At 37.4% G+C, this 12,907-nt stretch overlaps 1 protein-coding gene and 1 pseudogene across 6 annotated transcripts in view; both read left to right on the top strand.

The window, feature by feature from the left end:
- Nucleotides 1–11,706, top strand: part of CCDC83 (coiled-coil domain containing 83) — a 32,426-nt gene extending 20,720 nt beyond the window's left edge. For all 6 annotated transcript variants that reach the window (XM_072969061.1, XM_072969062.1, XM_072969063.1 and 3 more), the window contains 6 exons: nucleotides 60–151; nucleotides 2,964–3,032; nucleotides 6,967–7,088; nucleotides 8,721–8,800; nucleotides 9,335–9,537; nucleotides 11,487–11,706. In XM_072969061.1, the coding sequence (XP_072825162.1) occupies nucleotides 60–151; nucleotides 2,964–3,032; nucleotides 6,967–7,088; nucleotides 8,721–8,800; nucleotides 9,335–9,537; nucleotides 11,487–11,648 (728 nt within the window). In that variant the 3' untranslated portion in view covers nucleotides 11,649–11,706. The remainder of the gene's footprint in view (nucleotides 1–59; nucleotides 152–2,963; nucleotides 3,033–6,966; nucleotides 7,089–8,720; nucleotides 8,801–9,334; nucleotides 9,538–11,486) is intronic.
- A 653-nt stretch (nucleotides 11,707–12,359) lies between these two features.
- LOC116282107 (U5 spliceosomal RNA) lies at nucleotides 12,360–12,433 on the top strand (annotated as a pseudogene).
- The last annotated feature ends 474 nt before the right edge of the window (nucleotides 12,434–12,907 follow it).

Here is a 12,907-nt window from a genome sequence, read left to right as displayed (position 1 = left end):
AAATTTATAACATGATGGTTTTACATAGGATCTTAAAGCTTCTAATTTTCTTTTTAAAGAACAGTATAAAATCACTCTGGAAGATGCTAGAACGAGAATCATCAGAGAAACTTTGTTGCAACTAGACCAAAAGAAGGAATGGGCCACAGAGGTATATCTCAATTTTCTTTTTTTTTTTCTCTCCCTGATAGTAGATTTTTATTCTTCTTGCACAGAATTTCAAAATTTAAACTGAAATATAGTTTACTGCAGTATTATGTTAGTTTCAGGTGTACTACGTAGTGATCTGACATTCACATACATTATGAAATTATCACTAGATAAGTCTAGTAACCATCTGTCATCATACAAAGTTGTGACAATGTTATCGACCATGTTCCTTATGCTGTTCATTACATCCCCATGGCTTATTTGTACCCCTTAATCCCCTTTACCCATTTCACCCACCCCAAGCCTGCTCCTCTCTGTATTTTAATTTTCTTAAAAAACAAAACCACCCCCACCACCTATTTCTTTCTTGTGGTATATGGTCAGGAACTCAGGTTCTGAAGTTAGGCAGTTCATTTTTTTATTTTTTGCTGGGGTGGGAGCGGTAGGTAACCAGGCTTATTTATTTTTTAAGTGGAGGTACTGAGGATTGAACCCAGGACCTCGTGCATGCTAAGCACACACTCTACCACTGAGTTATGCCCCTGCCCTAGGTGGTTTAGTTTAATTCACAGTGCTACCACTTACTGGGTATATAAGCTGAATTTGTTACTTGACTTTTCTGGGCTTCAGTTTCCTAATCTATAAAAAATTGACAATAATATTTACCTTTAAAGAATAGTGTGAGGATTGAATGAAATGATTGAAGTAGCATAGTGCCTCATAAGGAGCCAGAGCTCAGTAAATTAATATTCAATTCTTTATTTTTAAGTATAATAAAAATGGCTACAACAAATTATTAAATAAAATTTTGATTGAATTATAGGATGAAATATAATTTGTCTAAAAAGTACTTTCTTGCATATCTAAACCTAAGAGAGTATACTTTATATTGCTGGAGCTTTAAAAATTGGGGATATTAAAAAATGTTTGCCATGTAATTTCCAATTTATGTTTTCTAATCTTTGTTTTGACCAAAATATTTGACTCTCTTTCTGTTTGATTGTCCCTTCCCTGTCTCCTGACTGTCTCCTAAATCAGTGAGGTCCCCGCTGGGATGGTCTCTTTATCTGAAACATCCTTTCTTCAAAGTCATAAACATCTGGTCTTTTCTAAAATTCTTCACTGAATTTCAGTTGCTATTGTTTGTTGCTTTCCTGTTGGTTCAATTGTTCTTTCAGTGTTACTATTCTACTGTGTGATTTTTACTGATTTATGCAAATACAGAGGATGTGGAGAACTGACCAATGGTTTGTCTGCCCATGCAATTCAGCCCCTTTGTGACTGAATATGATTAAATGGTGCAATCAACAATTAAGAGATCTGATCATAGTTAAGATGATTAAAAACATATATGTAGATCAAATACGCTTCAACTATGTACATTCAATATATAATGAAGACTGTTCCTAGCATTCTACATTTAAGAGTCTCAGCAATCCAGTAAGGTGGAGACTTGCTAATAAGATGGTGGCACAGAGAAATTTTATGACTTGCCCAGAACAAGTGGCAGAATTGAGATTTAAGATGTCTTCCTCAGATCATTACTTAATCATTACACTATACATTTTCTTTTCTCCACAAAATGCTGAACACCTGCACGTGTAAATGAATTTTCCTCATTTTATCTGGCTATCTTATCGTGTAGCTTAACTTCCTAAACTCTACCATTGTACAACCTTGGCTGCCTGTTGAAGTCACCTGAGAAATTTGTTGAACCCCAGTGGGGCCTGAGTGCCACCCACAGAGATGCTCATTTGTAATTGGCCTGGGCTTTTGGATTTTTCAAAGTATCCAGGAAATTCTAACATGTAGCCAAAGCTGAAAACACTACTCCATTGTTAGTGAATTAAGCCTTTAGTCAACTAAATTCAATTATGAGCTACTTCCTACTTTTGTTCAAACAAGATTTTATGTTCAAGTGAACTTTTGACTTATCAGCTGCAGCTGAAGTATAACAGCCCCTGGGTCCTAGGAAATGGAGCTCTTAGTTTAATTAGCATGATTTAAAGAAAAAAAAATTAACTGCAAACCTTCCAAGTTTAAAGATTTACACAAATTTACCATTAAACATATTTTTAAATTATTTCAATCCATGTTTATGAGCCAGAAGATTTTTCTTAATTTTCTCTTCTTTTAGTCATGTCCTTCAGTTACTGGTATCTATATAAAAGGACCTCACAGATAAATACGATCTGCCATCCAGTACAAAGTTTCTTTGGGTGAAAATATAAATATCCAAGTAGCTGAAAATGAATTTACATTTTATGAACCTACTGATGAAATAAGGCTTTTCCTGTTTGCTTTGTCTAAAATGCCTTTCTCGAGGAGACTATCTAGCTGCAGCTGCTACCTGAGACTATTTGCTATTAGGTGTGTAAATGTGTATATTATTATTCACATGCAGAAATCTTCCAAATTAAAAAGGCAGTAATCTAATCTATTTGTGCTTCCGCTGTAAGTTGAATTATGTGGCAGTTTAGCCATCTTAACTGTGGAGCAAATCACTCAATGACTGATTTCACCACAGCAGTCAGATTCAGTCACAATAGAGGTCAACTTGAACGGACAACCATTGTCCAGTCCTCTGAATCACCTGTGTTAGGCAACGTAAACCAGCAAAAACAATATAATAGGATAGTAAAGAAAGAATGACAGCACCAGAAGTGTTTAGGTATGTTTCCAAAGTAATTGCAAAACACAATTTAAAATGATCAGATATGTTGATTGTGCATTACCATTGCTCAAACTGTGCATTGCTGTGTGGCGGCCCTTCTTTAATACAGTTTTTGGGTTTTTTTTTTTTTTTTTTTTAGAATGCTCTAAGGTTCATTGACAAGGGCAGCTATCGAGAGATCTGGGAGAATGACTGGCTCAAAAAAGAGGTAAGTGGAATTTTTAAAAACAAAAGCAATTTCTTCTTTCTCATTTTTTTGAACTGGGAACAACTTTTATTTGTGAGCTGAAGTCACAGGAAAAGCATGGAGCTGTGACTGACTGAGATAAAATGAAATTCAAGTGGATTCCTCATCTTGTTACAAGCTGTTGCTCAATGAACACCATAAATGCGCCATAAAAGCACTGGTGCTGCAGAGGATGTACAAACTCACTATTTTGAAATTCCTTTCTATCCAGACAGGAAGCCACCCGAGCTATACTTTGATGCCATGTATGAAGAAAACTCACTACCTTTTAAAAATTTTTTTTGAAGTGTAATTAATGTACAATATTATACTAGTTTCAGGTATACATAGTGATTCGCTATTTTTTTTGTATTACAAAATCATAACCACAATAAGTCTAGTTACCATCACCTACAAAGTTTTTACAGTATTATTGACTGTCTTCCCTACGCTGTACATCACCTTGACTTCTTTATCACTGCAACTTTGTACCTCTTACTAATACCCCTCACCTATTTCACTCATCGCCCCACCCACTCCCTCTGGCAGCCACCAGTTTGTTCTCTGTGCTTATGAGCCTGTTTCTGTTTTGAAAGACTCACTACGTTTTGAGAAGATTCACTTCTACATGGATGTCCCAAAGGCACTTCAAACTCAACATACCTGAAGCATAATTCGTTAAATTTTTTCTTAGATATTTCTTTTCCTGCATTTGTTTTTTCACCATCTTCTCAGACACCCGAGGTAAAAATGTCACCCTCAGCCTCTTTTCCATTTTCCTTGTCCCTGTTAGACTGAATAGAGCTGATGAGTCTAGGAAACAAAAGAATTTAAAAATTAATATGCTTTCTATGTTATTGTCAATTATCTTGAGATTGCCTTTATAAAGTTCATACTATTTCCCAAACTAATCAAGATAAATCCTCAATTTTTAAACATAAATATTAATTTTAAAACCTCAAGATGAGCTCATTAGTTAATATTAGGGAGGAATTTAGTTCCTACTGTTTTAAATTCAACAGTATGATCCTAGTGACAATAATTTAATAATTCAAATCTTAAATTTTATAAGCTATCATAGGTTTTAGGTTCAGAGAAAATGACGACAAGAATTTATATTTGACTGATAGGAAAGGCTGTTTGGTGCCTTGGTCCTTTCTACTAAAGCCACAAGTTACACTTCGTTTTATTTTTTACTTCTCATAATTCAGTGGAAATAAAAGACAGAAAAATGTTACGTTTAATTGAATCATGAGCTGAAAGAGCTTACTAATAAAGAACAAGCCATTTTAAGGAAGTTCAATATATTTAATTTCTCTTTATTTCAATAAATATTCATTTTACTATTAAATTTACTCACAAAATTAATTAAAACCATTTGTGCTTATAAGGACTATCCCAAGAATTGAAAATTGCCTGGAAATAGAACAATGCATGTCAATTTAATTTCTTTGAGGAAGGTTTAGAATGAGTAACAAGGGATATTTAATAATGGAACTCCTGAAAATATTTCTCTGTTAAATGATCTTTCAACAATAACCAAAAACTTAGATCTCTGGGAAGGATATGTGATATCCTATTGCATGGTTTTTATTATCTGCTTTTATTTAGCCTTCTTACTAGAAAAACTAAGAAAATCCAATTTTCCAAATAACCTACACTAACTTAACAAACGGAAAGCCAGGAAAACTAGACAAAGGAGTTCAAAAAGTTAGTAATTAGAGTTTCAAATGTGAGGAGGCATAAAGCTAACTTGGATCTTGCAGGGAAATTTTCAAGAGCAACATTTTATTCAGGATCCTAGGTCTCTGATTTATAATAGTTTTAATTAAATTATCTTTTCCAAGTTCTTAAGTACATTTCTTGGGTATTTGGGGAGAAGCAGGGATGAGGAGGGAAAAGTGGTCTTCTGTTTCCTCCTTTTCACTTTCTTACCCCAGAAGTCCATTTATATGGCCATAAAAAGGAACTACTTTTCATTTCCTTAACATTTCAAAAGGCTGGGAGGGAGCTAGAAATTGATGAGAACCCGACTTAGTACTCTAAAGGGGGTGAGTGATATCACAGAGTATTTGTAGCTTGAAAGGTTAGCCTTAACTCCCCAAAAGGGCCCTCATTCCCAGCTTTGGCAGGAGACCAAGAACTGTGTGTCCTGCCTCCCAAGTATGCCAAGCCCTTAGGTCAAACATTTCCAAACATTCTATTAATTCCTTCTGTTTACAACATCCAACTATAATTTCTTTCTCATCCTTTGACATTTGGAAATTATAAACTTTTCCTTAAGGCATTTGGGCTTGTAATCAAGCTGATCATCTCTTAAAATATGAGATCCTAAAGCACCAACTCCTAACTTGGCCATGTAGTGGGACAGACATAAAAGTTTTGCAAAATGTGTGTTAGGCTGGTAAATAGTATATGCTTTTCTTTCCATCTCCAAGCCACTCCCCAGTACTTGAGCCTTTTCTGTGACACTGGCATGGTTTTATATTATAATCATTTGTATATTTGTTCACTGGATTGTAAACTGTTTTGAGGGAAGGAGCCATGTCTTATTCACTTTGTATCCTTCTGTGTCTAGCACAGAACCTTTCCCATAGTAAGAACTCAAGCATTTAATTAATGACTTATGTGATAGAAATATGCATGTAGTAATATACTGAATGCTTCCAGATTCCAAAATACAATAATTTCAACTGCAAATCAAAACTGTTAGTCATCTCTAAGTACTCATCTCAGTTACTCTTGGCAACTCCTAACAAGAGATACTCAATCTAAACCCCGCTGCCTTTCTTACTTCATCATATTCCCTCGAGACACATGACTTTTTCCAGTTTATCTTTCTATTATTCTCATCAGTCTATCACCTTCTATTTTATACTCTTATTTCTAATTCTTCTGTTGTCCTGACTTCTCCCCATGGGCACCTCTCAATCCAGCACCTGTGTAGCTCATGCTGTTTTGGGGGCAGAGAGATAAGTTGGAGGTTCTGTCTACTAGCATTCTTCTATATATCCTTCCCACAATCAAGCCTTCTTTAGACAAAAGTTATCAAAATACAATTCTTAAAGACTGATGGGAACTCCATCAACAGAACCAGCAAATTTTGTTCCTATTTGAGTTAGCCATATTTCATAATAAAGACTAATTAAGCCTGCTATGTGTGTGAATGACCTTTCAGCACTCAAAGAACATATAACTGTATTACAGAGGCTGATAGAAAGGGCTACTAGGTCTGTACTTCTTTTTTATTTTTATTTTTGCATAGTTGATGTGTTCCAGGTGTTCAGCAAAGTGATTTGATTATGCATATATATGTATATATCTATATTTTTATTCTTTCCCATTATAGTTTATTATAAGATATTGAATATTGTTCCCTTTGCTATTCAGTAAATCCTTGTTTTTTATCTATTTTATGTATGGTAGTGTGCATCTGTTAATCCCCTACTCCCAGTTTATCCCTGCCCATCCTTGTATTTCTCTTTTTTAAATGCCATAATATAGATTTTTTCCCCAGTGTTATTAGTTTTCATTGTGTTGTTTATAATTAACCTTAGATAGAATCTCATTTAGCTACTAACATAGTATTAATAAATCAATTAGTCTTATTTTCTTATTTATCTCTGCCTCTAGCTCATATAAGTCCAGTGATGTTTTTAAAGAGTAGAGAAGCACAACTCCTACCATTCAGTAGTAACTGCCTGCCTACTCATGCAGCCAAGTTTTGCAAATGACTGGGAAAAAAGTCCCACCTGTTCCTTCTTAGAGAGAAAGGACAAAGCAAATCCAGTAATAAATAATACAGGATAGATCTTCCCCTCAGGCAAATGCACTCTTAAAGGTTGAATTTCTTGTGAAAGACTAGATAGAACTAAGTCAAAAAGTACTAAAACCCATTGTCTTTTTCGGAGACCAGATTGCAAATCACAGGAAACAAGTTGAAGAACTAGAACATGTCATTAATGAACTGGAAGGAGAAAATTTGGTGCTTATTGATCAGCTATTCAACTGTAGACTTGTGGATCTCAAAATACCCAGGTCAGAGTCATTACTTACCTAGAAAGCATTTTTTAAACATTTGTATCTGTAAAAAGTCATTTTTTTTAATGGTGCCAATTCTTTAACTCTCTGGCCAAATTGCAATAGTGGAAGGAACTCACAAAATGGCTTTCATAGTGAAAGTATATTATTACAATTTTCAAGTCAAAGGAACATAACACATATTGTGTGATTTATGGTAACTGCCTTTTCCACCTCTTTGTTGAGAATTTAGTCTGTATATTCTAGTAGGGTGTTGAGAAATAGACATGAACTGTACCAGTGAACATATCAAACTTTCTCTACTTTTATATTTGGATGAAGAATGAGATCTTCTAGCTAGCGGAGTTACTGTATTTCCCATCCAGAGCTCCTCCAACTTTTCCTCTTCATGACCCCCATGGAACATCATAGTATTTGTCTGGTACATTAGATGAGGTGAATAAGGCAGAGGTGACTGCCCAGGGACTCCAGTGCCACAGAGTTGAGGGTAGTGGGACCAATACTGCAAATCTAACACCAATTTCATATGATAACAGTCTTTAAATATTTTCTATATCATTTAATATCAAGTGTGGCTGCCCTGTGCTGGTACAAAAGTGACATCTTAATGATTAAGAAGGAAGCCAGACTTGTGAAGATTATGGCATTTAGTAAGTTTCTTTTTCAAAATGGTAAAATCAGGAAAGAAGAGAACTCTGTGGTCTCAGAATTGTCCACCTGCAAACCAGAGCTTCATGACAGACCAACGTTGATTAAGTTAAGTCTTAAGAAGGCTTTAAGACATAAATAATGTATGTAGTTACATTGTTTGCTGGAGCTTTAAGCATCTCGGATAAAACTTTGTTCATGTTCGTTAAGTAACTGACAGCCAGTAATTTGGGGAACTCACTCTGGTTGCTGAGTTGCTAAGCATGAGGAAGTTGTTTGCACATCTGCAAGGGTTAGTTGCTTCACGCTGTCTCCAGGCAAACCTCATGGGAATGCCATACGGAGCTTTCAAGGTATCGTGTCTTCTGACTGAAAATTCTGCGGACATCTGCAGTGCAGAGCTGCAGCAGCAGACACACAGCTTACCGGGCTTGTAGCTGAAACACGCCCCTCAGTGAAAGCCAGATGCTGGATGTCCTCTTGGATTCCTACTGCTCGCTGTCCTTCTCTTTTTCTCTTTATCTCAAATCCATCCCACACAGGCTGCTGTCATTCCTCATGGGGATTCCTGCAACAGCGACCTAACTGGTATCACGATCACTCTCATTTCTAGGACTTCACGTGTGTTATTCCCTCATCAAGGCACGCCCTTCCCTCACCTCAAGCTCTTCTCTGGCAAACAGCCCCCCGTGTTTCAAGACTCATCTCAGGTTTCATCTCCTCTTGGAAAACTTTCCTTACCTCCTAAGGCTAAATCAGTGCTGCTTCTCTCTGCCCCACAGCACTCCTCACACTGTGCTAATTACCCATCATGGTACAGACCATCACCATCAAATACTGTGAGCCTGTCTGCCTCCCCTCTGAGCCTGTGCTCCTCTTACATCTCTGTGTCTCCAGCATCCAGCAGAGAGAAGGAGGCACCAGGGAGCAGGTGGTGCAATATTTGTTGAATGACAGGCTACTCTTCTTACTTGTTTTTAGGCGGCTGTATCTTACCCAAGCTGCTGGACAGGAAGTGCCACCTGAAGAAATGCGTTTGGAATTGCCAGAAACATATATAGGTATTATTTTATTGTAATGGTGATTTTTTAAAATTTAACAAACATTTATTGAGCTTTTGTTATGGACAGGCACCTCAAATCCAAGAGCTATTCAGGGAATAGACACATGCCAGCTCCTCCGTATTTCTCTTGTTCCTGCAGAGCTTACCTAATCCATCTCCTTTCTCTAGTCCAATTTTCAAGTCCAAGTCACCACACCAGTGAATTAAATAGACACTGGTGGAGAGGGATGGAACGATGTCTACTCTGGCATGGTTTGGGTTCCAATTTAACCAACCAACCAAAATACCAACACACACACAGGTACCCACGTGATTATTGTAACTTATTAGCTAACAGAAGGAAATACAACGCAGAGGTGGTTTCTAATAATGGGACTCACTCTCACTTTAATACCCAGATTCTACATTTCTGATTCCTCTCCTGTACGAGATTCTCAAAGGTCTTTCAAACTTAAAAAATGTGACAAAGTATATACTGTATTTTTATCTGTCCCAAAATTGTACATAATTAATTTCTTTGTATTCATCCCAGGAAAGCCACAACCGCAAGCTGTAGAAGTAAAAAGCAGAGACACAGTGAGCTCATTACTTGGGAGCAGTGCTTTCCATCCAGGTGACGAGGACAGCGGCAGATACGGCGAGCACCTGAAGACAGCTGGAGAAGAGAGCTCAAGTATAGAGTCTGGGGCCTGTGATACGAAATACTTGCTGAATGAGGATGAGCAGGATTTCAAGGTAAGAATCATGAGAAAACAACTCTGACTACTAAGAGCGTGTGGTTTTATTAGTTAATGGAGAAAACCTAGAATATGGACACTGAAAAATTCTATTTTCAATTATTTGTAAAATTTTCCCACCATTCACATCTCTCACTAGATAACTGTTTTCACTCCCACCCTTGCCCAGTCTGCTACGGACACTCATTTACAGACCCCCGCTCCTAGTACACCATGCAAATTATCCAGTGCTACACAACAAATTACCTCAAGACTTAGTGGCTTCTAGCAATGATCATTTACTCTCCTTCAGAGCTTCTGCTGGTTGGAAATTTGGGAAGGTCTCCAGCGGACAGTTTTCACTCGTTTTCTCTAGCAGTTGTTGTCACACGTTGGCAGGAGGCTTGCTTTGGGCAGGAAGATCACTTCCAAGGTGGCTCACTCGCATGGCCGGCAAGTCGATGCCGACTAAGCTGAGGGCCTCAGTTCCTCTTCACATGGGCCTCCTTACAGGGCACCTTCATTGTACCTTTGTACGATTAGGAGGGAATTAAGGTTATATGAGGTCATACAGATATCTGATAGGCCCTAATCTGATAGGACTACGGCCTTATAAGAAGAGGCTGCAAGAAGGCAGTTGTCAGCAAGCCAGGAAGAGTGCTCTCACCAGAGCCCAGTCATGCTGGCACCCTAGTCTTGGACTTCCCAGCCTCCAGAACTGTGAGAAATAAAGTTCTGCTGTTTCAGCCCCTCAGCCTGTGGTATCTTGTTACTGCAGCTCAAGCGGACTAATACAGCACATTACTCCAGAATCCTCCTCCAGGGGATTCTGAAATACGTGGTAGACTTGCATCAATTTGCTTTTTTCCTGTCTTACAATTATTATGGCTCTATAATTACATATTTGTAAAGCTAAATACAGTTATATGCACTGCTGAGAAATAAAACATTACCTTTTTCATTCTTTGATTGTCCTAAATTCTAATAAATGTTTATCAAGAACCCCACAACATGCCAGGTGCTTGTTAGATGCTTGAGAATTTAAGGGGGAGAACGGGAAGAAATGAAGTCTCAAAGATGCCTGTATGGTGGGCCCTACCCTGCCTCACATGCACGCTAGTAGAAGACAGATAAGAAAATCATTAATTACCGAACAGGAGGACTGTACCGCCTGTGTCTGTCTCCCTGCCCAGTCTGTGAGCTTTTCACTGCACCCCAGCACTTGGTACACAGCCTGGCACATACTAGGCAGTCAGGAATGGTTTGTTGAAGAGTGGAAGGAATTCAAAAGAAGGAGTTATGGCTCGGAGAGGCTTCCAAGAGGAAGGCATGTTGGGTAGGCTGGAGCTGTTTCAACCCAGTTTTGGGGTGGCCCCTGGGATTTCATATAAATTAGACTTCTAATTGTTTGTTGATATCTTAAACTATATTTAGCTTGGCAGAATGTGGTAAGTTTTGTCTATACAGCAGCCAAAGATCTTGTGAAATGTGCAAAACTCAAGGAGATTTGTTTAATGTTAAGATATTTACAGTCAAAGATGTTTGCAGATCTTTCCCTTTGTTCTTGAATAATACAGAAAAGTCTGCTGTGGTTACACCCTGGCCAGCAGAGGGCTACATAAATACAGCCAATATTTTCTTTTACCAATTAAAGAGCCTGCAGAGGCTGTACCTCCCCTCTCTAGTTGTTGTTCCCGCCCAGGCCCCTGAGCGACAAGTCTGCCAGCCTTGTTGCCTGCTCTTTGGGAGATCTTGCCTACCATGCCCTGCTGGGCACATAAGTTTACTGAGTAGTTTTTTAATTTACAGTTGCTCTCATATTTCACGTGTTATACAGCATTCAGGTACTCAAGAGGACAATGAAATCTGTCAGGTTAAGGCCAGCTATAATAAATAAAACCTGATCTATGAAAGCTAGCAAGTTGCTGAATAACCTTTCCTATTCTCTTCTGTGTCTGTTCACCACAGGATTACGTAAAGCTGGGCCCCCTGGAAGTGAAGCTCATGACTGTGGAGAGCAAGAAAATGCCCATTCATTTACAAGAGAAGGAAACTCCAGTCAAATTCTACGAAGATGTCAGGAGCCCAGAAAGCCACATCACATATAAAATGATGAAGTCTTTTCTCTAAGACTGAAAGCTGCAAAGTAAAAACAATATCTTATATATTTTCTTTGGGAACGGAAGTATATCAGTTGCCCATTTTATTTACACTTCGGTCCATTTTTAAAGCAGTTGTTATTTCTAAAGGTCATAACTACATTTAAAAATCAAAGTTCCAAGTATTCAGCTATTCATTTACCCGCATGGCATGAGTGACAAAAATGAAATTTCACTCTTTATTTCCATATTCAAACATTCAGGAGCAGGACAGTGGGCCAAGATGCTTTCTGAGGTTGCTTACCACTTAAAATTTTACAGATTAATCTAGGATTCCAATTCCAATAGTTCAATTAGAAATTGCCCGAGATACATTTAGAGGTTTGCATAGCACTGACTACACATCTTTCCCTGTGAGATTGCTGAGTGATTGACAGCCAGTCCACAATTCAAGCCTACTCTTCTTTAACTTAACACTGTTTATGATGAGTATCAAATATTTTAGAAACAGAATTGTAGGTGGTAACTTGTGTTATAAAAATATTCCATCAATAGGGAGATCCATCTCCCATCAGCTTTATCAGCTCTAAAGTGCTGAGACCCTATCCAAGGTCATTACTACTTCCCTCTTACTGGTACCACAGCCAAGGACACTCTGACTGTGCCTGAATTTGACACCAGCATTCCATTTTAAAGCTAGTTCTACTTATAAAGCTTTCTATAAGAAACACCATTTTTATACTCTGGTTTCTCTGCAGATTGTTTAAATCTTTTGCCTTTTACAAAAGATTTCTGTGGAGAGGAACAGTTATATGAAACGCCTTTTAAACAGAAGGCCACAGATACATTGGAAGTAAATATACCATGCAAACATTAACCAAAAGGAAGGTGGTGTGACTAAACTACTAGACATAGTAGGCTTTACAGTAAGAAGTGTTAAAAAGGTAAAGAGAAAGCAAAACATGTCATAATAATAAACAGATTAATTCATCAGGATGATATAGCAATTTTAAATAATAATATGATTTCAAAATATATAAAGCAAAATTTACTAAACTAAAAAGCAATATGGTAAACCTTGTGTTATGTATATTTTACCACAATAAAAAAAGAAAAAAAGACATAAACAAATTTACAATCAGACTTGAGAATCTTACCATCTCTCTCTCAATAACTGATAGACTGAAAAAAAAATCATTAGGGCTATAAAAAGCTGAACAACTATACTATAGAATACACATATTTTTCAAGTGTACATAAAACATTTACAAAAATAGACTATGTTGGGCC

The sequence above is a fragment of the Vicugna pacos genome, chromosome 10, assembly GCF_048564905.1.
Source record: "Vicugna pacos chromosome 10, VicPac4, whole genome shotgun sequence".
Classification (NCBI taxonomy): Eukaryota; Metazoa; Chordata; class Mammalia; order Artiodactyla; family Camelidae; genus Vicugna; species Vicugna pacos.
This window is presented reverse-complemented; position numbering and strand designations above follow the sequence as displayed.